This window comes from Lutra lutra, chromosome 3 (genome assembly GCF_902655055.1).
Source record: "Lutra lutra chromosome 3, mLutLut1.2, whole genome shotgun sequence".
Taxonomy (NCBI): Eukaryota; Metazoa; Chordata; class Mammalia; order Carnivora; family Mustelidae; genus Lutra; species Lutra lutra.
The window spans coordinates 130,101,499-130,116,651 of NC_062280.1; the positions used below are offsets into that span (position 1 = coordinate 130,101,499).

General features: G+C 39.6%; 1 protein-coding gene and 1 long non-coding RNA gene across 2 annotated transcripts in view; one reads left to right on the plus strand and one right to left on the minus strand.

The window, feature by feature from the left end:
* Nucleotides 1–15,153, minus strand: part of STARD13 (StAR related lipid transfer domain containing 13) — a 181,241-nt gene that overhangs the window by 60,836 nt on the left and 105,252 nt on the right. The window contains 1 exon segment of the mRNA XM_047723128.1: nucleotides 2,195–2,266. Within this exon segment, the coding sequence (XP_047579084.1) occupies nucleotides 2,195–2,266 (72 nt within the window).
* LOC125096299 (uncharacterized) lies at nucleotides 9,730–10,442 on the plus strand. The gene is made up of 3 exons (XR_007126127.1): nucleotides 9,730–9,849; nucleotides 10,022–10,228; nucleotides 10,331–10,442. It is a non-coding gene; the product is annotated as an uncharacterized LOC125096299 (long non-coding RNA).

Consider the following 15,153-nt stretch of genomic DNA (forward strand, 5'->3'; position numbering starts at 1 on the left):
ACGGACTATTCATGCCAACTTCGGAGGTCAAGGGCAATCCTCAAGATGCAGTGTTCATTTTATGTACCTTATTCACAGAGGGAAAAATTTGGAGATCGTTCTAATAGAGGGCATAGTCAAATCTAACTGACAATGTCAATTCATTGTCATCATCCTGCCACTCTTTCTCTTTCTCGCTTTATATTTTGCATTCCCCCCACGGTGCGAGTCATAATAAATCTAAAGGTACGTAAACCTTAATGTGAATTGGGAACAGAAACAATCCCTTCTGGTGGTAAAAGTAATGTGAGTGCATTCCAGGTGGTGCCAGAATGAAGACTGTCTTGTTCTGCTAGAGAGGGAGTGTGCGTAATAATGAAAAACAGAGACACTAAAGCCCAGCTGCCTTGGCTTTGAGTCTTGGCATTGCTAATCTCTAGCTGTAGAACTGGGAACAAATCACCTAACCTCTTTTGGGCCTGTGTTTCCTCATCTATAAAATGGAGATGATGAGAACTATAATATTTACCCTGCCATATTAAGAATATTAAAGGAATAGCATAGGTAAAGTGCTTTCAAAAGAACCTGGCACATCGTATGCTCTATACTATTTGTTCTTTCTTATGATGCTTATTCAATGCCTATGGCTTAAACACAATTTGACTGGTACCTTTTACTTACAGCAGATTTTTTTTTCCTTAAGAAGGAAATTTCTAAAAATAATCAAAGTTCAATGGCCTCAAATGTTTTCTTTTATAGCAAAATCTTGAGTCACTTTGAGTATCAGCAAAATATTCCAACAATTGATACTATGTGAAGAGAAGACATTTACTTTACTTCTTAGCCATTTGTAGACAGTTCAGTTTAAATTGTGAGCTTATAATATTGTGAGTTTACAAAGAGAATTTCACATTATAGGGAAAAGCCACTGTGTCACAGCTTAAGAGACTGATTTTAATTCCAATTCCTCCACCTTTTAATGTAGGCGAAATCATGTAACCTCTTCAGGCCTCTCCCTCATAATCAGGAAACATGGTGGGGAATGGAAGTAGAGCTGATTAGATCAAAATTACAAAACCCTCCTCCTTGCCTACAAGGCTAAAGTTTATAAAAACTTGTATCAGAGACTCTCAACTTCAAAGCATATTCTTAGATATGCTATCCATAGGGAATTCAAGTTAGAGAAGTAGAACAACTGTTCCATTTTGTTTTCTAAAATATAAAACTGAACTTCCAGGTGAGTGAGTGAGTTTCAGGTGAATTTTGTTGATTCTTTCTATCCTACATACATTTTAGGCCATCAGGAAGAGAACTCGATGCTCCTGCATGTGCTAGATATCCTATTTTAGTCCTACAGATCTCTAGTCTATACCCTGCCTTGTGCCTGAGGATCACCTGTGTGGACGGCATTCAAGCGGATCCATGTCCTTTGGCTTCCTTTCATTTTTGGCCAATGGGAAGCCCTGGTGGAGACCGAAGGAGGAAGGAGGGTGAGGTCAGGGTTTTTACCCTACTGATTCTCACCCACCGCCAGCTGTGTCCTCTGCTCGAAGGAGCCTCTCTCGTTCTGGGCTCTGGCACCCTCTCCCTCTGCCCACAACTTGGTAATAAACATTTTTAGAAATAAATTCTCCTCGGATTATCCCGAGTGTGCCGTCTGCTGACTGTTGAGATCCTGATTGACTATGGACTTGACTACCCAAGGGGTCAGAACTGATTATGATTTGGTACAGCACAGTACAGCATGGGCAATACAGTGAATAATACGGTAATAACGTCGCATGGTGATGATGGCGACTACACTTATTGTGGTGGGCACCTGCAATGTACAGAATTGTCGAATCACTATGGTGAACACCTGAAACCAATGGAACACTGTGTGTCTATTCCACTTCCATAATAATAACAATCATGAAAGCTGCTGATGGTGGAAGGCTGGAAGGGGAAGGCAGAGTTGGGATTGGCGGTGAAGAGAGGAGAAGCAGAAAGTAAAGAAATGAGAAGCGGTGTCGAGCAGAAAGGCAGGCAGGCCCGGGCAGCAATGCTCGTGTCTAAATGGCATCAGTGTAAGCCCTGGGATGGCAAAGGCTGAGGGAAAGAGACAGCAAAGAAACATTGTTGAGAGGAGACTTGGAAGTCCAAATACACCACAGGATATGTGCGGTTCATTTTCAATTAATTCTCTTTATGAAGAGTAAAGGGGAGGCCAACCTACCCTCATACAGCTGTGCGTATTGTGGGAACCCAGCAGCACGGAGCCAGTCGCATGCTTCCTTCGCCTCAATTTCTGAAAAATAAAAGAAAGGGAAATGTGTGAGTCCAATGGCCACACACTAGCACTCTACCTTAATCAAGGAAAAACCGGTGAGCATTATACAAGTTATTACAAAACAAAACTGTTCTCAGGTAAGGCTGCATAAGTAGGCCTACCAGAAATGGGGGTAAAATGAGCAGGTAGCACAAAGGTACTTAGCTATCTATTAAGCTTATCTTCAACGTTGATCCACAAGTATTTGGATAATAACAAAACCACAGATTACAGAACACAAAGCCTGAGTTTCAGGCAGGGAAAAATGTCTTATTTATACACCAGGGAAGCAGGGGGCTATGGAGAAGGGGAAATACTTCCTTGTGATCCTTTTTTTTTTTTTTTTAAACCAATTTTTTTTTTTTTAGCTTTTAAAGATAAGGCTAAGAAGAAGAGTAAATGAAACAAGATGGGATTGGGAGGGAGACAAACCATAAGTGACTCTTAATCTCACAAAACAAACTGAGGGTTGATGGGGGGAGGGGGGTCGGGAGAGGGGGGGTGGGGTTATGGACATTGGGGAGGGTATGTGCTATGGTGAGTGCTGTGAAATGTGTAAACCTGGCGATTCACAGACCTGTACCCCTGGGGATAAAAATATATTATATGTTTAAAAAATAATAATAATAAAATTTAAATTAAAAAAAAAAGATAAGGCTAAGAATACTTATCCAACATTCTTTTATCCTTTTACTCTTGGGATAATGAAAGAAAGAATACAACTGGATGGTCTATGAAAATGTATTTTCTCATGAAGAAAGGTATTACAAAAATCCAAAGTATTGTTATTTCTTTAATTTTTCTAATGGATTTAATTCCCAATGCCTTCTAACAAGATCTTCATTCATCAAGCGCATTAGAATGGTTTCAAGCTGCAGAGTACAGCATGGAAAAGCAAAGCTGGTTATCTGGGAGCTGAGGCGAGTTTGACGAGGCTGCTAGAATCTCTGAGGGCCGAAGCCAAAAGGTCGGTATGTCCTTTGGGTGACCATTTCGGGGTGGACGTACCAACAACACATGAGACCACCTGTCTGGAGAAGCTTGTGGAGTGAGATGGGAGGAGTCTACAGTATGTGAACCAGGTCACTTTTTGACCTTGTGAATCCTGGATTATTTCCCAACCACAACTCTCTTAGATAAATACAAATGCAAGGGAAAAGAAGTTCATCTGTCAAAAGTCCAGTTTCTCCAAACAAAATTATACAGCCTATTATAACGGCTTTCCATGCAGTTCCCTCTAACAGTTTCTGCTGTTAGTATGGAACTTGCTCAGATCACTGTGCTTCCATTTACTCAGATGTTCGTTTCTCCCCATAGCAAAAGCCGGAGAGTACAGGGTGTTCTTGGGGCAACAGCAAAGTAACGATCCACACTAACATGGGCTGCAGGCCTGAGCCTGTGTACCTACACTAAAAGCACAACGTCTGTGCATTGAATTCAGGAAAACAATGTGCAGCATAACGTTTATTTAATATGACAGAGCTATCTGCTGTATGTTAGGGAAACACACCAAAGGCCAAATCTTGCACAGGCCCCAATGGGAAAAGCAAACACTTTCCCCGTCCCACTAATTCGGCTGGACATGGACTGAGATTTGTCATTGAATTCAGGGAAGCAGAGCTTGTGGTGGTCCCTATCCCAGAGTGTCTGCTACTTCTGGCATCTCCCAGTCCACTGTCATTCCAGTGACTGACAATTTCTAAATCTTGAGTTTTTTGCTTGGCATGAGGGTTTTTTTACATAACTGGTACCAGCACAGCCCTAATATGTACTCATTCCTGCCATGTAGGCAACATTCAGAAATACGCAAGCACCAAGCTGGAGATAAAAGCTCTGGAAAGCCTTTTAGGAGGGGAGAGTCTCTGAGATCCACAAGTGCAGTTCAAAATGGACTGTACTGTATTGGCTAATGTGGGCCTTCCCTTTGAAGGTACGAAGGGCAATTACTGTACAGCCTGAGAGCCCTATTCAGTACTCCTTTGAGAGTCCTTATACGAAGGCTTTCGCTTTGAAAATCACACACGTATTTCAGGGGAAGTAGGAAATGCACGTGCTGACCTAACATTTGGAAAATGTGGTGAGTTGCTATTGAGTCATAAATAGACTGTTGCCTTCTAAATTTTCAAGCTTCAGATTTGCTTTCTCTTTCAATATAACGTAGTGGTTAGTAAGGAGGAAATATCTAATTTCTGGGCATTCTCTAAACTTAATTATGAGCCAGCAAGTCTTTTTTTTTTTTTTTTTTTAAGATTTATTTATTTATTTGAGAGAGAGAGAGAGAGAAAGAGAGCAAGTTCAAACAGGGGAAGTAGCAGAGGGAGAGGCTCCGCACTTGACACTAAGTCCGCTTGAAATTCTCTCTCTCTCTGTGCCTTCCCTGCTTTGTGCACACCTGAGCTCTCTCTCTCTCTCAAATAAATAAATAAAATCTTTAAAAAAAGTTCTTCTAGATAACTTTATTTTTTCACAAGACACATAAAGATAATGAACTGAAATTCTATGCACACATAAACATGAGTAATTAAATCTTAATCAGAATTCGGCTAAGTCAAATCCTCAAATAGGCCGATTTTTAGAATGGGTAGGCATTTAGCTTTTAAGTCTCGGAGTCAAATACAACAAACACTGCAATTAGTAAATAATAAATGAGAAGAAACCACATCCCAGCTGTGGTGGATGGTTCCTCGCCATCACTCTTTCACACCCAACCTGCTATTCTATTTCTGAAAGTCTCTTAAATATCCCCCGTGCTCTAGCTGTAGGCCCAGCACCTTGATACCTCAATCTAAGGGCAAAATGAACTCTTGTTTACCACCTACTAACAAGGCAATCAAACAAAATAATCACACATACCTAACTGGTATCAAATTTGACTTATTCCATCACATTGAGTTGGAGGGGAAAAAAAGAGCCTTACAATTTCTACTGAGTGAGTCCCCACAGACCCGACTAACACCCATCAGCCAAATGCTACTGTTTTCCCCACAGCATATTACACTTGAAGTGGCCAAAATGCTTACAGAATTAAAAAGGAATCATTATTGCCGGTGTCATCATTTCACCAAGATCCATCTAAATGACATTTGAGGAGAGTGTGAAAATCTCTTTTTCACTGTGCTCTTGCTGGCTAGCACAATATTCTGTGAAAGTTTTAAGGGCCATTCAAATCACATTTCCATAGTTCTATTTGTTCTCTATTTGCAACCCATACCTGCCCCCCATGGTAGCTCCAGGGCCACAAGGCAAAGCACCAGGTTGCTGTAGTCAATTAAATGTGGCGCAGAATAGGAGAATGCCCTTGGACAGACTGGTCTGCCGATCTCTACTGTGGTTACCACATTACATTACCTGAGCAAATTCAATCCATTTGGTTCCCTACCATGAAAGGATTTCATTAGAAATTTTGTAATTATTACATGTAGAAATCATTTCTCTTAAACTCTGTAGTGGGTGCCTATTTTTGCCTGCCCAACATCCTCGCCCACTTCTTCAGATAATAAAACCTCTTTATGTTCAAAGCCTCTGCTATATAGGTTAGATGGGGTTGACACTCCTGGTCACCCTAACCACATTCCTTGACCCTGTCACTACCACCCAAATGGCCATGACCTACTCCTCAAGAACACCTGGTCCCCCTTAGTTCAGGGAGACCAAGGAGCCTTGGGATCTTAGGTCAACAGTTGTTTGGAGGCTGAATCAACTAGTTGCAGGGGGAGATAGCCAGCTGTTCAGTTTCTGCACAAAAACCAAGCCAACCTTTTCACTCAGTAAATCCAGAAGATGGTTTGGTGCTAGGCATGCCCTTCTGCCACAAAACTGTGATTCTACTTGAGGGAAAGTCACTCATTTTGCCTCAGTTGCCTTTCCCACATGCTTAGAACATGATGTGGTCTCTGTTGAGAGGCAGATGTGTAGAGGGAGGCTGTCTCCCTGGGTGCCTCAGGAACTACACATCAATGGGCATGGGAACAAAGTCATTGTAGAAATTCACTACAGCCTGTACACTGGTTTTCAAGAGTATTATATTATTTCTTAATCATACATGCTCAGTATTGAAAACTTATTAAAAAAACACAAAACCACAATGAAAGAAACAAGTCAACTCTTTCCCATTACCGACACATAATACGCGTTACTTATCAAAATGGTAATTGTTGTGATATCTTTCGTTGACTACCTTCTTCACATAAGAATACTTTGTGAATATTTCCCCATATAATGATATTGTTGGTAAAACTGGGAAATTTACTTTGTTTTGAGAAGGATGCTTATTTTTTAAATACATGGTTTTTGAACACTGCCAGTTGTTAATCACAGCTGGGAGGTTATAAAATCAAGGTAGCCGAGAGAAAACAGTTCAATAGGACTTCACCAACACAGGCTGATTGTGGAAAAGGCTGGAAGTCTTTGTGAGTTAAGAGATTTACAAGCTGTTTCTTTAAAGAAATATCATGTAGTGATGTTTGGAAAGTCAGGTGGATAAGGTTCTGGAAGGCTCCAGTCAAGTAAGGGGATATTTTGAGCACAGCAAATTTGCTGCCCAGGTTGGCAGGCCTCCTCTCATGTTACAATCTCATTGAATTTTTAAACTGGTGTTTCTTGAGTGCTTGGGAACGGCGTGTTCTCCCAGCTAAGCATTTTAAGTACATTTTTTGGTTTCCATTATTCTCGGCACAGCAAATACTTTTTCCGTAGCTAATTCAAATGAATACTATTCTTTTTAAATGACTAAAAATTCAAATTAGGGCCCAATTAAATTTTATTATTATCAGAAAGTTAGCTGGCCAGAAGGAACCTGGTCTACTGTGAAAAGTTTATGAAATCATTATATAGAGGCATATGTATTTATGTTGTTCTTGCAAATCTCCTAAAATTTCAATGGTCATACTGGCTCCAATTTAAGTAGGTCTTCTTTCTTAAATGTTCATTAAAATACTCAAGAGAAGAGGGGAAAAAAGACATCATGGGTCTCCATGTGATTTAGAAGAGTAGGTGCTTTGTTTTTTCATTTAAACTGGCTAACTGGTGGGTACCCTGTTTCTGAAAGATTATGGGTGACTCAACCACCACAAGATGTCTGCAGTGGATACAATTAACACTATTAAAGTATATCAAAGGTATTAACATTTCAACACACTCATGGTTGTTGGCTTAGGATAATTTATATGGCTGAGTTAGCTTCATTATTAGTGTACTACTTTAGACCAATGACTCTTTTGTCTTCAGATGGAATTTCTCAAGTGAAGTCTCTATTTATTGAAGGTGTATTTAGTTGGCCATACAATAGGCTAATTTTGTTAAAACCAATGCCAGAGCATCCATCCCAACTACAGATAGACATGAATGATGCAATAATTAACATTATATAGAACTAGACACTACAGCCTTCCTTCTCCAAGAGCGCATTATAACCCCAATCACAGGTGCGGGATGAAACATCAAGTTTTGTAGTCATAAGAGACTGATTTACAGTCTGCATCATGGTGACAGGATATCTCTTCTTTATACTCTTGGAATTATTATAACAAGTTTATTGTGATGTGCAAAAGGCCTGAATAAGTCTTAAATGTTTACCAAGTATAGTTTTTTTCTAATACGCATAACCTTTTCTTTCCATTATATTCTAAGTTACTAGTAGAACTAAAATACAGGTTATTTAGAATAACTTTAAGATTATTGACTATTGAATATTCAAATCAGTGAACCAACTGATAAACACCCATTTTATCTCCCCCATAACGTAAGGAACTTTTTTTTAAGGCAACTTTTTCCTTAATGCATAGCAAAGTATCTTGCTGTCAGCTAATAGAGAACGAAAGAACAAAATCTGGAAGATATATAGATCTGTGAGTTGTACTCAGTTAAGGTGGGGATCATGACCATGTTTACGTGTACTATTTTCCTGAAAGCAAGGATCACATTCATGTTGAGACATACTACCCCATCACTAATTCTTAACCCTAGCCTTATTTCTCGGGCCTTGAATGATCTTCTGCAAGCTGGATTCGTACAAATCTAGTCACTTAAAAATAATTTCTGTCAGAGTGAAAGAGGATCAAGCAAATTCAACACCTGAGTGGTAGGTCTATTCCTAGTCACTGAAGGGTTGTTTTAGTCACTCTTTTTCAGCTTTGTTGGGGCAATCATATATATATGTAATACATATATATGTAATTTATTATTAATCTGTTACTATTTTATTTAACTATTAAATTTATAATGAAAACATACATACACGTACATATGCGCGCACACACACACATTTCCTTATACACTCACAATGATTCCCTGCTCTTTCCAGTTGTCATGGAACCTATAGTTCTCCTCCAACTGGAAAGCAAATACTTCTCATCCCACTGATGTCTGGTTTTGCCATACGACCCACTCTGGCCAATGAAATGTGAGCAGAAGCAATATATGCTGGTTTCGAGTAAAATTCTTCAAGAGTCATCACCATCTACAGTTCTTCCAGTTTTCCTACTCTTTTCCCTGTACCATGAGGCCAATGTATCTCAGCCAGAAGTTGTTCCTTCAGCCTTGGTCCTGGAATGATGACACAGGGAACAAAGCCAGAACAGACCAGTTGTGGACATGTAATATCAGCAAGAAATAAACTTCTATTGTTTTATGCCACTACAACTTGGGAGACAGCTTGTTACAGTGACATAATCTAGCACAAACTAATTTAATGCAGGGCTAGATAGTCATTCTAGAGAGAAAGAATATGGACCTTTATTTCAACTTGAAGCTGTTGTTGGACATCTGTTAGTGTGCCCTAGAAATGAACATAATCAGTCTCAGTAATCATTTCTGCTTGGAATTCTGCTTCCCTGCCTATGGTACATGGCCTCTATGAATTTAAAAAAATGTAGGGGCACCTGGGTGGCTCAGTGTGTTAGGTGTCTGCCTTCAGCTCAGGTCATGAATCTGGAGTCCTGGGATCGAGCCCCCATGTTGGGCTTCCTGCTCGGCGGGGAATCTGCTTCTCTCTCCTGTCCCACCCCACCACCTGTTCTCTCTCTCTCTCAAATAAATAAAACCTTTTAAAAAAAGGTAAACAATCCTTTCATGATCCTCTGTCACATGCAGCCACATATGTGAGCGTATGAGTACACACACATCCACAGTTTCTCTCTCTCTCACACACACACAGCAGAAAATCAAAAGTTCAGTTCCAACTGAACAAGGAAAGTCCTCAGGAATATAAATACTATTCCTTATGCCCGTATTCTTAAACGTATAAAAGAAAAGAACAAAAATTTAAAATCCCAGCCCGCTCCATCTCAAAGAAAAAGAAAGGGAAAGTATATGCTCTGCCAGCCAAATAGTTTCTGACCAGATTGTTTTGACTCAAGTTTTCCATGAGACAGAGTAGCTCTTCATTCTCTCCTTTCATTTTGTACAGATTGTTCCCAGCAGGCGCCTGTGGTCTTTCTCAGGGAGCCTGCATGCAGACGCGAGCATAGGACACCCCCAGCTTTTTGAAGTTGTGGAGCCACTGCCTGCCACAAAATCCCAAGAGATCCTTCATGGTGGAGGCAGTGAAGCAACTGAACTGTAAGGTAGGAGGACAGAACGTTGCTGCAGAAAATGAGAAAGAAGCTCATCACCCACAGGCCTTGGCCAAAGTGTCGCCATATTGACCCGCCAAGATAATAAAGTTGAGTCGTCTTTCTTGGGACAAGGGAATGAGATTCTGGGGATGACTTTTTCTCTCTGTCTTGGCTTCTTCAGCTTCTCTAGGAAAAGTGAAGAAGAGGAGTCCCTGGGAGCTGGAGTTGGTTCTCAGGAGCAGATGCTCTAACTTCCTCCAGGTCAGCCAAACTGGCAGTCTCTGAGGGGTCCTTGCGTATTCGCGGCCTTGCTAATGAGCTCCTGCCTGGGGAGGAGCAACTGGTCTGGACAAGTCCGACCACTGCTAGGTTTCTTGGTTTTGGACAGGTATTCTCTTATCCTATATTGCTTTAAGCATTTTATTTGTTTATTTTTAATGTTAAAAAATACGCATGTCTTTAGGGACTCAAACCCCTTCTCTATTTTCAGACCTATCTGAAAATCTGTACTTGTAAAGGCTTATCTGCTATTTTACTTAGTGCAACTTAGTCTAGCTCTTATAGCTCTGGGAACTTCAACGACACCAGAAGCTCTCATGATACCAAGGAAAATTCTACCGTGTAAGCATCAGAAGGGACATGGAAACTGTCCTGATAAAATAACTCCAAGAACCCGACAGATTCTTTTCAAGTCTTTCACTCCTTATAGGGCTGGCAGAGCATTATATACTCACCAAAGCCACTGATTCCCAGTTCAAGGCTTTGTGCATTTAATTTCTCAGCAATTCCAATACTTGGATCAACTGAAACCAGTGTTTGCTTCATTTAATCCCAAGAAAAGATGTGTACGACTCACGTGTAATTTCATTGTCTGACTATATTAGAAAACTTGAGAGTGTCTGTGTGTGTGTACTTTATATTTTTAAATATTTAACAGAAAATAGTCACTGGGATAAAATATTTACTGAGAAATTTTCAAAGTGTCCTTGCCAATTTTCTGGAATGTTTTCTGCTTGTCTGAAATGGCACTCATTTTGCAAATGATTTTCTAAACATATATCACCTGTCTCGGAAAATGAGGGCCAGACTTAAGAAATTATGTTTTTATTGGGTTTTCAACTATGGATTCATCCCCCCCCCCCCCCCGCCATGTTCTTCAAAGCCAAAGTGAGCGCTGAGCTCAGAGGTTTGCTCTTTAAGCATTGGGATTTTTATTTTGCGAATCATTAGTAGACACTGACGTTATGTATCTCCTACAGAAAGCAATTTAAAACAGGTTAGGTCATTGAAATAGCTTTCCTGATTTGGGAGGGAAGAGATTAAGATTCAGACTGAAGGGGTGGGAAACAACATATATACTGGAGCTCTCCTTCTTCTTCAGACATTTTAATGACTGTCCAACCACATGGTGTACTGATATTAAATTCAATTGAGGCATCCTGTAAATATACCACGAATGCAATCAAATAGACTTAAAAAGAAGTTATATAAACTGTAAAGAGTTTTAAAGGTTTAAAACATAGTTAAAGTTTTTAAATCTTGAATGGTTTACTATGTATAGCAAATAACTTCTAATTTTAAAGAACACTGGGCCTTAATAATTTTGTCACAAAACCTTAAACTTCAGATTTTAAGTTTAAGACACAGTAGGAAATGGCAGAAGAATGTGCCATGCAAACACATAAGCACTTATAAATGAAGGTCAAGGTAGTTCTACCTTATAAAATATAAACAACTTAATTACCTGACTAGCTCTGGGCATATAACAATTTTTATTAATTGTAGCCAATAATATGATCTTGACTAAAATGCTTGTGCAAATGTTCACTGAATTCAGATATAAAAGGGTTATTTCCCTTCTGAACAAACTTGAATAGAAATTAGAGTGACCAAAAATCCCCTCTTAAATGAAATCTAACAGAAAAGTAGCAAAATCTAAACCCAAGATTTGAAACACCTGAAAGAAAAAAAAAAAAGAAAAAAAAAGGAAAGGTCACCACAATTCTATCATCTAGGTATTAACATTTTGTTGGCAAATGGTCTCCTTCTTCTATTACAAAGATGTGCGTGTATCTAGGCTAAATATACTATATATTTTACACAATCTTTAAATAAAATTATAATGTGCATTTCCACTTGACAACGCCTTTTGAACCTCTTTCCAAGCCAACTGATTTCCTTTTCAATCATTCTAGATGGCTGAAAAACATTTCTCCTGCCATAACTTTAAAAAGCATCTTCTTGTATCAATTCAGATGTCATAATCGTTGGTTAAAAATAATAAATTCAGTTCTCTGGAGGCTTTTGCTCTAAAGAAAGAATTTTGCCAGAACGCGCATCCTGGTGAATGTATTTCAGGGAGTACTTGTGGGTTGACATTTCTCATGTTATTTTACATTCTGGATTAAGACCCATCTCATATGGTTTTGATTTATATTCTCAGCAGACTTCAAAAAGGAAATTCCAAGTGGAAGTTTATTCATACACCAGAACTATGTTTAAATGATGCTACAGGGATGTCTTAAACTAACACAAGTCAGGAAGTTCAAAGTTAAGGTTAGATCCTGGACCATGTTCCCACCTCTTCCTTCTTGGTATTTGGAGAGTGGAGATTTTATGGAACAGCTGTCCCACTTGTCTTTGACCTCCTGCATATGTATTTAGATAATTTCAAAGATTCATTTCAAAACTTTATGTCATAAACTGGTATTTTCAAAAGCGTGTTGCTGAAGTTTTGAGGTTACACTTATAAAACAAAACAAAACAAGACAGATATACTAGACCAAATAGAGAAAAACTCCCCATCTTGTTTTAATGACTAGATGAATATTTGGAGTCCACATGACTGCCCCAATCCTTTAAATAATCAAAAGCAAAATGTGACCCAAATTTCTAAAACCAGCAATTCCAACAAGAGTGCCTCTCTTTAGAACAAAACAGGTTTATTTTTGTTCAGGGTTAATGTTATTGTTTTAAAGGGGAGTTTAAAATGAAGATACGGGGTGCCTGGGTGGCTCAGTCGGTTAAGCATCTGCCTTTGGCTCAGGTCATAAGCCGGGGTCCTGGGATGGAGTCTCCCGTATAGGGCTCCCTGCTCAGTGGGGAGCCTGCTTCTTCCTCTCCCCCTGCCCCTCCCCCCTCCCCCCACTCCCGTTCCTGTGCACTCTCTCCCTCAAATAAATAAGATCTTTTAAAAAGATGAAGATACATTCTAATTTCATTTTGCTCTTAACTAATGGCATATCTATTAAATAAAAACTCATTTCTTCTTCTGTTGAATACATATACTCAGTTTTATGAATTAGCTTTTTAAAAAGAGCCTGTCGATTTGTTTAGAAAACATCCCTTTATTTGAGGGCATACACAGACTGTTACAGAGCAGTAATATGGCATAAAGTTTTAGAGGCAAGGGCTGAGTTCAAATCCTACCTCTACCTCTGATTACCTTCCCGGCCCTAGACAGGTTAACTTCAGCATGCTTCAGTTTCCTTACCTATAAAACGGGAATAAACAGCAGTACCTCCTTCAGAGCATTGTTATAAGGGTAAAATGAGTTGTTAGCTGTGTTTGCTACTAGTACAGTGGAGGTGCTTATTGTTCCTTTCCTACAATAGAAAATAATGGTTCCAATGGCTTCAGATGCTCTCCACTCAGCTTTTTCATTCGGTCTTCAGAAGCAGAGGGCATTCGTGTTACTGATTTATTCGGTAGACATCCATGGGGTGCCCAGGATCTGAAAAGCTTGCGATTAGGCACTGTAGGCAGGGTCTCACCCGGAAGGTCTCTAGGCCAAAGCAGAGAAGACAAAGACACATCCAGGAATCACTAATCCCTGAAAAGCAAAAGCCTCCCAGAGCAGGACAAAGTCCTACAAGGCTCAGAGCAAGTGGGGGCATTTTGGATAAAGTGACCCGGACAAACTTAGCAGGTGAAATGAGATTTGAGGCAAAAGATGGTTGGCTTACTGGTTCTGCCCGTGGCAATCCCTCTTCTGCCCACCGACTGCTTTTGAAGCTGGGATTCCTGTGAATTGGGGTCTTTCTGGATTAGAAGCATATGCTCCTTCATCTGTGTCTGCAGGCGGGCTTTGGGGCAAACACAGCCCTGTCCCCTGCATCCAGATCCTTCTTATGATAGGAATCTAACAGGCAATTCGTTTTTTACATTCTGTGGAAGATTTTGTTCCACTCTTTCTGTTAAATAATGCTGTATCCCAGGAAGCCATGTTCTACACAATACAAGACAAGAGGTAATGAGAGTCATAATGAAACGTGACACTTTGAAAATGGAACTAAGGGCTTCCACAGGCTGTTTCTTTTAGGATATCAACATCAGGTTGGGGAAGACAGCCTGGTGATTATAGTTTATGATGTGCTTACCAGTTAATAAGGAAAATGTTAGCAATAACTTGCTTGATATGGGAAGATCTCAAGGGCAAAGATGTGTTTAAACATACCAATCCCATCAGAACCTTGGGAAAGAAATCTGTATCAGATATGTAGCCTTCATTAAGGAAATGCCTTCCGAAGATTGTTTTTCCATGTTATGAGAAAACAACTGAACAAATAAGTAAATTGTTAGCAAGGGATATGGGCTTTCTGTGGAGTAATGAGTGGGAAAAGTCGAGGGTTAAAGTGGATCCCAAGGTCATTGGCCTCCTGAGGTCAGGAGTCTCCGGGATAGGCTTCCTGTCAAGGTCATTCCCATTATTAGAAATATCCAAGGTGTCTATTCAGGGATTTACTTCATGAGGAGGCAATCAGGAAAATAACTGAAATGCCACTAAAATACTTCAAATCATTTATATTGAAAAGCAAAGAAATATTTGGCCCTTATGCTTAAACGATCATAATTAACATTTCATGACTGCTCAAATTATACCTAATCGTGAACAAAAAATTTAGAAAGCAGTCTTCTTTGAACTTTCGTTTTTCCAAACCAGGGAACAATTAGCACATATTAACACACACACACACACACACACACACACACACACACACACACACACACAGAGTTGACCCCTGACTGACATGGGAGTTAGGGGAACCCACCCTGCAACATTCGAAATTTTTGACTTCTCAAAAACTTTAATAATGGCCTGTAGTTGACCTGGAGTCTTACCAATAACAGAAACAGCTGATTAACACATATTTTGAATGTGTTATCTGTATTATATACTATAATCCTACAATAAAATAAGCTAGGAAAGAGAAAATGTTATTAAGAAAATCATAAGGAAGACACTTTTACAGTACTGTACCATATTTATATTTAAAAATCCACACATAGGTGGATCTGCGCAGTTCAAGCTTA